The sequence below is a fragment of the Oratosquilla oratoria genome, chromosome 6 (genome assembly GCF_046742065.1).
Source record: "Oratosquilla oratoria isolate Oo_2021 chromosome 6, ASM4674206v1, whole genome shotgun sequence".
NCBI lineage: Eukaryota > Metazoa > Arthropoda > Malacostraca > Stomatopoda > Squillidae > Oratosquilla > Oratosquilla oratoria.
This window is the reverse complement of record NC_134782.1, coordinates 62,250,096-62,260,437: the sequence shown is the minus strand read 5'-3', so window position 1 is coordinate 62,260,437 and position 10,342 is coordinate 62,250,096. Positions and strand designations below refer to the sequence as shown.

The following is a 10,342-nucleotide window of genomic DNA, read 5'->3' as shown; positions in this document are numbered from 1 at the left end:
AATCACGAGCTGTCAGTTAATTCTTTCAGCGCTAGTTATTTTCAATCTCATTAACACGTGATTTTTTCATTTGTTTAAGATACTTATAGTGCATATAGGAATGCCTGACTGTGTTGCATAACAAGCTATATCTCTCCTCCCACTGCAATGTGCCTCATCCGGCTGTTATCACCCTGCTTTTACGAAGTTATATAATTGCCATTCGTGTCATGCAATACGCAGGCGAACTCTATCCTGGCCTCGACATTATTTGTGATAATCATAGTTGTCAGTGAACAACCAAGAGAAAGGCAACAATTCCAATAAGCCGGGAATATATTTGTGTACTAAGAAGAATTTTTGCATAGTATATAAAATATTAAATTAATTACTTCTGTGAAAACAAGCGCATAACTTCAGACTCGGATGAGAACGTCAACAAAAGAATAAAAAAGACAACATAGTAATGGAAATTCTATTAAGTTATTTGTTCAGAAATGTCATACAATTGTGCACTCTATTTTCAGTGTTAACAGTTTTAGTCAATTGATCCCTGATACGTAGTTGCTTTAACACCAGAGCAAAAGATGTAAACAAGGAACAGATAAGCAAGTAAATTTTATGTAAACAGGAAGAAAGTATAATTGTATGTTTAAATGAAACGGCACGCAAGAACTTGAAGGTTAAGTTTTATGTGAGTATATACATATCAGCTGACAATTTGTGTCCTTGGAATATACGTTGTATTTTGACAAATCCACAATTTACTTCGTGATCTACTTGTTGAAGTCACTGTTATTGTCGTGTACGGCGTGTTTAATTTAGCTTATTCTGCTGCATAAGAAAAGTGCACTCTACACTCTTAGGAAGAAGAGAAGGAAAAGGTAAGATGGTACACTGTCAGTGAGTTAAAACAATTTCTTGTCATGAGGTAAATTGATTACTATAATTATCATTATGTCAAGAGTAAAACTTGGTTGCAGGAACTCTCCTTCCACTGAATAAAGTGGTTTGGCAGCATGCATAATAAGAATAATAGTTTTTTTTTTTTACCAGGAGAGGGTTAACACATGGGTAAGTTGTGTGGATGGTGGAAAGAGTACAAAGACCAAAGTCAAATATGTCAGAAAATTAACTAGTTTCGTTAAATTGTTTTAGTGAATGTTATGTGGAATGTCACAATGTGGAATTTTGTTTACATTTCAAATGATTAATCTCAATCATGACAATTGACATGTTGTGCTTTAAATGTGTAGAGATGAGGCCCAGTCTGTTGTAGTGGTAAGTGGGGCCAGATCTGGTATGAAAGCAGAGGTATGCTGTGGCACCAAAGGGTGCCGTGAGATCAACGGAGGGTGCTGCCAAAATTCAGGGAAAAAATTACTGTGACAATTATATATTTGTATTGTCATCCATTTTTGTTCATTAAAGGAGCATCAATGTAAAGATGAGTATTTTCATATTATCCAGGGACAGAATTTTGTTACACTGATGTTGAATCAACAAAATACTGACAAACTAGAATTTAGATTTTCTAAGAAGGGTGCCGGGGACTTTTGAAAGGCTTGGCAAGGGTGCCTCAAGCCGGAAAAGGTTGGGAACCACTGGTCTAGATGTTCCTTATAGACTTATAATCTATAAGCTAACACCTCATAGATACCAAGGAAGACTGTATCAGCTTTAGTCCAGTCTTGCTGAAACTACTAGCCCTAAGTGATTTTAAGTTTTGGTAGTTCAAGGATATTCAATAGTAGTAGGATCTTTCTTGTGTTGTTGGTGATCAACTTGATGTTGGTGTGAAGCACTAAGCACTCCAGAATTTTATTTTCATTGTTAGGTCCTTAATATGTGGGCTGAAGGACATGTGTGTATTGAAAGTGAGGTCTAAGCCATTAAAAACTTGAAAATGAACCCACCCCCCCACCCATAAGGCAGTTGTAGTTGTGTATGGAAATATCCTAACACCAAAATAACAGTGTAACATGAATAACAATATTTCCCCGAAATAAAATTCAAATTCATAAATCCAGAGGCAAGGACAAAAAATATATATATACAAAATATAAAACCGGACTTAGAAGCCACTCTTCCTTTTTCCAACAAAGATAATAAAAAAATGCAAACAGCCTAGAGAAGATATTAGCTAAGAGAGCCCTATAAAGAAAAGCACTTTTGCAATAATAATAGTAAAAAAAAAAAAAAAAAAAGACTGGAGAGATTTATATCCTTATTCCACATCACCAGAACTCTTCAATATTTAGCACTGTTGGAGTGTATTGTTGTCTGATAACACATTTTGCTCCCCCATACCTCCTGTGCTAAACATGGCAATATAGATTATCAACAGTCCTTTGTATATTCAAAGAAAAGTTTTGCTCTTGGTGATCAAATAGGATGATAGTAATTTATTCTGACATGCTTAGTACCATACAAGAGGGGTGGTGGAGTAGGTCTTGTTGCTGGACCATTATATTTCAGATGTGCAAAATATCCTCCTTTCAACATGGAGATACAACTCTGAGGGACTGACACATGGTCTCTGAACCTGGTCCAGGATATCAGGAAACCCAAACAATATTTCCTTTTCCTTTTCACATACAGAGTGCTGACAATCAGCAACTGCTCTTGTCCTACCACAAAAAGTTGATTTAATAGAAATAATATTATATTAATGCAATGCAGAACAGTTCATTGTTCTTTCTAGAGAGATTAATGAGAGTCTGAGGACAGTTGCAGGTCTTCAGTCAGTGACACTTTAGGGAACAATTATTATTATCAACTTTGCCACCTCCTGTACCTCACCCTTCCTCTCCTTGTTTACATGTTTGTAATAATGATAAATTCAAAGTCCTTTGTAATAGTATCTTTAGAAAATGAGGACAAGATGAGAATGTACAAATAATTTTATGTACAGTACTATCATCTTTTATATGTTTTAGTATTAGTCATTTGTTTAAAGGTTGAGGGTGTTCATATGACCATGGAAATGATAACTGGAATGAAAAGGAAAGTCTTATTGTTCTATAGTAAAAAAAGATAAGGTTAGTGGTAACTGGTATTTGCTATTCAGTGATAAGGTGATATGCATGATAAGATGTAACATTCTGTACCATTGATGAAAGCCAATTGTGTCAAGAATTTCTGTAGTATTGACATTGAATTTTGTGGATGATTATTTTACTGCCTGAAGTCATTGAATATTTGGACTTTGAGTGTCTCTAAAGGAGATACACATAGAATATTTTGCATTGGCTTCTTCAAAAGAACATGTCACTGAAGGATGTACAATGTAAATCTTCTAAATTCTGCATCCAGAGCACTGTGACAGTTGGATGTGATACAATGGCAGAACATGATGGCTTTGAAAGAATTAAGCCTAAATTATTTTCTAGTAATATAAAACATGAAGATCCAAAGCCCGAAAGTAGTGTTTGTGCAACCAGTAAGATGAAATCAAATATAGCAGTTAAGTTTGAAACTGACAATAAAAAGTTGAATCAAGGGGATGAAATTGATAAGAAGAATGTTATTGCAACTGAAGACTTGAATCAGGAAATAGTGGAAGATGTGCATACAGCATTTGGAAGCGGAGACAGAGAAGTAGATGCTCCCTTAGAGAATATGCTTGATTTAAATGAATTTGATAATTTGAAAGAATGCCTTCATTTGAGTTCTTCCAAGAATTCAGAAGACTCGCATAGTAGCAAGGATTTTCTTGGTGAAAAAAAATGGACTTCAAATCTCTCCAGATCTGAGGGTTCAGGAAGTAGTTTCTTCTCATGTGGCTCAGATCATGTAGATGGCATTGCGTAAGTTGGAAGAAACTTGAGGTTGAGGCATAGATCACATTGGTATAAATAGATAATGCATACACTAGACTGCAGTGTGGTAAGTAGTTAGATAATATAATGGGTTATATTAGTATTGTTTGTTGCATTGCCTGTGGTGTTGTTAAGGTAGGGTATCAGAGCAGTGGAGGGACCAGACTACCCACATGGGCTCCTGTTAGAGGTCCTCTGCCCGATATATGTTATGTTGCTGTCTATTTCGCTAGTGTAGATAGAAACTTAGGTTGGATTAATCAATGGTTTGTCGTATTGGGTTTCCCAGATAAGGCAACTGGGCAAAGCTCTGTCCCTCGCATAAATTTCCAAAAAGAAGATTTGTACTGTTGCCTCTAGGATGCTTTGGAAACATAGAAAGAATGAGTGAGGAAAGACTAGCTAAAAGAGTGTGGAAGGCAGAGGTGGATGAGGATGGAACTTGTGGGGAAGACCAAGAAAGAGATGGATGGATGAGGTGTTGGGGGCTTTGAGTAAAAGGAAAATATCTTAAGCAGGAAAAGGAGAAGGCAAGAAATGGGTGTAAATAGAAAATAGCTGTGAAGGGATTATAAAATGACATGGCCTGAAGGGATTTATCCTTGTCTTCTCTAATTTTGCATTTTGCATGAGGGGATGAGGAGGGGGGGGGCATTGTATAAGTAAAGCAGCTGGCCCTGCTGTGGATGCACAACAATGTTTCTTACCAGGGTACTGGGTAGAGAACAGGAATGACTTTTCGTCCACAAGGAGTGAAGATGAAAGGGAAGCCATGGGCGATGGATGGGGATAGGTCAGGTGGAAGTGGGTGTGTGCCTTGCCTGGCTTCCTTCCTTGTAAGGGGGAACAAGCCTTTGGTATATAGATAGATAATTTTGTAAATAATTCCCACCACCCATTCTATAAATGCAGCTGAGATTAATTGTAGAAATATACAGAAAATAGAATCTGTCATAATTGTGTATTTAATTCCTTACATTCTGTGCAACCTTATCTTGAAGCTACTAGGTTGTACCATTGTTTTGATTGCCTGCTATGGAAGGGATCAACATGTTAATGCTCTGTGCTTTGCCTTGCAGTGGCATCGGACAGCGACTCAGTTCACTAATGCAGCGGCAAAGGAGTGAATCTGAAACATCTCTGGAATATTATCGAGCTGGAACATTACAACTCCAAGTACGTTAAAAAAAGGGGAGCATTAATTAATACCTACCTTCTTTTGTTAGCCTGTACTCAGCTTAGTCCTTTCAGAACAAAATTAATATGAGCATAACTTTGCTCTAAGGGTTATGATAATGATAATAATATATACATATATATACCAGATAGCAGAATGACTTCTTCCCCACATAAGGTGGTAGCTTGATTTTAAAGTGTACAATTGCCAACACCCATCCCTGACTAATCAAAAGCCCATTCATTGTTCCCCCCTCATAGCTTCTCATATATGAAAGGTCATCCTAGTTTCCTGCTCCATTGTTTAGGTCAGAGGCATTGCAGTTAAGCCACAGCACCACAGCAAGAAATGAGAGCTTAATTGTATGGCAAGCCTCCCTCCCCCCATTCATCCACTCAAGAAATATACAGAGCAGACAAAAATAAGTCTATTTAGGCTATGTTAAGGGGTTGCCCACAGTCTTCATGGCTAGGGAAGTTGATTAAACCTGTCAAGAATTGTTTGGAGTGAGAAGGATGTATGCATGGGAGCTTTCTTGGAGAGACCATAGGAACTGGAGCTGCTGTGTATTTACCTATTTGTATTTTACGGGAAGAGAGCTATGCTTGTAGTGACCCATCTTTGTATCTTTCAGCATGAAGTTTGTTCTTAAATTCTTGTATAGTTTTTGCACTCACTGTTTCCTCATCCAATTTATTCCAGATATCCACCACACTGTGTGGGAAACTATTCTTTTTCAGATCTCTTCTATAATTGTCCTTTTTAAATTTCTTTTCATGTCCTCTTTTTCTTTTATCACACTTTAGTAAATCATCTCTATCAAGGACTTTCATCCCTTCCATAATTCTGTAGATGGTCAGTAGATCTCCTCTTTCTCTTCTTTGATCCAGGGTTAGTAGTTTGAGTTTGTCCAATCTTTGTTCATGTCAGTTTGGAGAGTGTTGGTGCCATCTTTGCCATTTCTCTTTGTATGCTTTCTAATTTCTTTATATTCTTTTTAGTACTGGGTGTCCATAGTGTTGCAGCATACTCCAATCTTGTTCCTATCAATGTAACTAATATTTTCTTTATCATTTCTTCATCCAAGTAGTCAAAGGCCACTTTCATTGATCTTAGTAAATTGAAAGTTTCTCCAAATATTTTATTGATATGTTTGTCTGGTGCCATGTCATTGCTGATAGTTAGTCCAAGGTTCCTTTCCAAGTTAACTTTTTTAACTTCCTCTGTACCAATTTTATATTGTCCCAGTATTCTGTTTTTACTTTTTCCAAATTCCATTATACTACATTTCTTGATGTTGAAATTCACTTCACACTTTTGATTCCATTCCCATGCTTTATCCAGGTCTTTTTGTAGTGATTTACAATCTTCTGCTGTACTTAACTTTCTTTAGTAGTTTCACATCATCTGCAAAGAAGTTCATATAACATTCCACACCTTCATCCATGTCATTTATATATATGGCAAACATTATCGGAGCCAATACAGAACCTTGTGGGATTCCACTTATCAGTTCTTCGCAGGTCGAGTTCTTGTCTCTAAGCACCACCCTCATTTTTCTCCCATTCCAGAAATATTCCATCCATTCCAATAATTTTTCTTGAACTTCATCTATTATTTCATTTCTTTTTTCAGTAGCTTTTTGTGTGGTACTTTATCATACTTTTTATAGATCTAAGAAGGCACAATCTACTCATCCAACCCTTTCTTGTATTATTTCTTTTAGCCTCAAGTAAAAGCAAATCAAGTTTGTGGCACATGATCTTCTGCGTCTAAATCCAAATTGTTTTGTATTTAGTATATTATTCTCCTCCAAATGTTTAATCCATTTACTTTTGATAACTTTTTCACACATTTTTGCTATTGTGCTTGTAAGAGAGACTGGTCTATAGTTAATTAGGTTTTCCTTGTCCCTTCCTTTGTATATTGGTACATTATTTGCATTTTTCCAATCTTGTGGTACTTTTCATTCTTTGTGTGAGAAATCAGTTATCTTGTGTATTTTGTCCATTAGTTCATCTATACATTCTTTTAATATCCAATTTGCAATTACATCTGGCCCATGTGATTGTCTGACTTCAAGTTTGTTTTTTGTTTTTTTTGGTCCCATATTTCCTTCTGTGTCATAGTTATTTCTTTCACTTGGGGAATCTTTCTGTCCTTCCTCCCAATTTTGTGTACTTTCAATTGTGAATACAGATTTAAAATGTTCATGATTTCAGCCATATCTACATCATATTCATTATTCCCTTGATGCAGTTTCACTATTTCATGTTTATCTTTTAGTTTGTCATTCACATACCTGTAGAATAGTATAGGTCGGTCCTTGCATTTTCCTATTATGTCCTTTTCATCGTTTCTCTTTTCTTCCCTGCATGTTATTATGGCAAAGTAGCATGCAGTTGATACTTTAGGGTCTATATGGGGTACCCCTACGGACCAGAGCCACACATCATTTTGTCTGTGATAGAGGAAAACTCTGTTCATAGAGAAATTATGACACTTTTATGCTACGACTGTCCCTCCGTTATGCTGTCCCCCAACCCCTTGTTACTGTCCTGTGCCATTTCTCTGAATATTCATTTCCTTTTTTTGCCTACCCTGTGGTGGGGAAAGAGAATGCTACCACCAAGTCTTCCCACTTGAGTCGTAAGAGGCGACAAAAAACGGGATGGGTGATGAGATTAGGAGTCCTGCAACCTGTAGCCCCAAAGGGGACATTCCCAAAAAAAAGTAAAGGCATAAGAGGGCCTGGGAGTTTACCAACCAGTACCCTAAGGTTTGGGTCGTTTAATGTGTGTGGATATGGTACAGATGAGAGTAAAAGGGAAAAGATAGGTAGTTTTTTTCTGAGAAGAAAGATGGATGTGCTGGCTTTGAGTGAAACTAAAATGAAAGGGAAGGGCAAGTGTGAGTTTGGGAGTGTAGTTGGGAGGTTCTCAGGAGTGAAGAGGGGACAAGGGAGAGAAGGGGTGGCTATACTAGTAAGTGAAGGGATAGGTATGCGTGTAGTGGAGTGGAAGGAGGTTTCACTGATGTGGATGAAGGGGAAGCTGGGAAGGGAGATGTGGGTTTTTGTAAGTGCGTATGGGCCTGGTACTGTAGTGAGAAGAGTGTAGAGGAAAGGGAGAATTTTTGGGTAGATTTAAATGAGTGCATAGAGGGATTAGGGAGAAATGTCAATGTAGTTGTATTGGGAGACCGTAATGCTAGGGTAGGAAACGAGTGATTGGGAAGTATGGAGTTCCAGATAAAAATTGTAGTGGAGAGTTGATGTCTTGATGGAGATGTGTCTTGAAAGACAAATACAGTGTTTCGGAAGAAAGTCAAGCATAAGTACACATGGGAGAAGGTCGTAGATGGAAGGGTGGCAGATAGAGGGTTAATGGACTATATAGTGGTGACCAGGAGTATGGTAGGAAGAGTTAAGGATGTACATGTTTTAAGGGGAGAGAGTGGGGGAATATCAGATCATTTTGTGGTGCAAGGTAAATTGAGAGTGGAGAATAGGTGGAGAAAGAGGAAAAGGACAGAAGGTAGGGAGGTACCTAGAGTGAACTGTTTAGATGAGAATGAAAAGGAGAAAGAGTATAAGAAGCTGAGAGAGGAGGGAAGGATAGAGTAGAACTAGGAATGGAGGAGGAATGGGGATGGTTCAAGGAGGGAGTCATAAGGTGTGCAAAGATGGTGTGTGGAACAAGGAGGGCGGGAGGAAATAGAAGGAAGGGTAGTGAGTGGTGGGATGAGGAAGCAAAGAAGGTTGTAGAAGAGAAGAAGTAGGCTTTCATAGATTGGCTACAAATTAGGACGAGGGAATCGTATGAGAAGTACAAATTAAAGAGAAGGGAAGTTAAGCATAAGATAAAGGAAGCAAAGAGGAGAGCAGATGTGAAATGGGGTAAGAGTATGTTAAGATGATGAGAGCAGGTAAGGCACCTGTGTTGGATGAATGCCATGCAGAATGTCTGAAGAAAGGAGTTGCAGTGATGGTGGACTGGCTGGTGAGATTATTTAATGTTGAAGAGAGGGTAGAGTGCTGGAGGACTGGAGGAGTGCCTGTATTGTTTTGTTTTACAAGGGGAAAGGGGGACAAGTGTGAGTGTAGTAGTTTTAGTGGGATCAGCTTGTTGAGTGTTGTTGTTGTTGTTGTCGTTCCCTAGACTGTCTGTCCGAGCAGTCCCGTCTCCCCAAGGAATGCCATAGCCGAAACTGGGTTTTCCCACAAATCCTATATAGAGTGTATGTTGTGTTGTTTGCATGCATGATTGTGTATAATGCAGTCTTCCATTATGTGTTGTATGGTATGGGGTGAAGTGTTACATCCTGGGCAGCTGTTCACAATGCGGTCATCCAGCCTCTTCTGGTAGCTTAGAAGTGCTGGGTGGTGACCGCACCACAGTCTGGCCAAGTGGACTCTGTCCTTTCGTGGGAGAGAGGATTCAGAAGGGTGGATATCAGGGGGTCTGGCATGCAGCAGTGTGTTGTCTTTCAGTGTGTTAATGGAGCGGTGAGTGATATGATTATGAATATGTTTCCGGAGGCTGGTATTTGGTGGTTGTGGAGGAAGAGAAGAGAGTATCTGTGCGTGATAAAGGTCTTTGGGTGTTGTTTTAATGTTTCTTGGTGTGTGTGGGTGTTCTGCTATGTAGTGTAGCGGGTGTAATGTGTTTGCGGTGGCTGCGGCAAGTGTTTGTGTGCCTCTCATGTCGAGGTGGTCCTTGACTTTGAGGACCTTTGTTTCATGGTGTAAATGGTCTGTAGGTGTTGTATTTGTGCAGCCTGTAATTGTTTTTAGGGCTTTGTTTTGTATGATTTGAAGGGTGTTGTGGTGTGTCTCACTGAGATTAGGAGCCCATGCAGGACTCGCATAATTCAACACTGAGCGTATGCATTGTTTGTATATTGTTATATTAGTTTCTTTGTTTTGTCCAAATGTTGTTCCAGTGATTGACTGAAGTGCGTTAAGTCTGGGTGTGCCTTCACAACTACACTCAACAAGTTTCGCTTGTTGAGTGTAGTTGTGAAGACTTATGGGTGGGTCATGATTGAGAGGATTAGGAGAGGAACAGTGTGAGTTTAGGACAGGTAGGGGTTGTGTAGATCAGATTTTTGTGGTAAGACAGGTATGTGGGAAAACAATAGGAAAAGGTAAGAATATTTTTTGGGCTTTTATGGATTGGAAAAGGCTTACGACAGAGTAGACAGGAAGGCAGTGTGGGAGGTTTTGCAGATATATAGAATAGGAGGAAAGCTGTTAAGAGCAGTCAAGAGTTTTTATGAGAGTATCAGAGCTTGTGTTAGGATTTGAAATGGAGAGAGTGAATGGTATGAGGTAAAGGTGAGACCTCATCAGGGATGTGTTATG

At 38.6% G+C, this 10,342-nt stretch overlaps 1 protein-coding gene across 4 annotated transcripts in view; it reads left to right on the top strand.

Moving 5' to 3' along the window:
- The first annotated feature begins 273 nt into the window (after positions 1-273).
- The window catches only part of LOC143026518 (uncharacterized), a 46,990-nt gene continuing 36,921 nt past the window's right edge, over positions 274-10,342 (top strand). The window contains exons 1-2 of one of the 4 annotated variants that reach the window (XM_076187056.1): positions 274-673; positions 4,880-4,976. In XM_076187056.1, the coding sequence (XP_076043171.1) occupies positions 4,908-4,976 (69 nt within the window). In that variant the 5' untranslated portion in view covers positions 274-673; positions 4,880-4,907. Of the gene's footprint in view, positions 674-3,142; positions 3,789-4,879; positions 4,977-10,342 lie in introns of those variants that run through there. The other 3 variants (XM_076187055.1, XM_076187053.1, XM_076187054.1) reach the window with 3 other exon arrangements.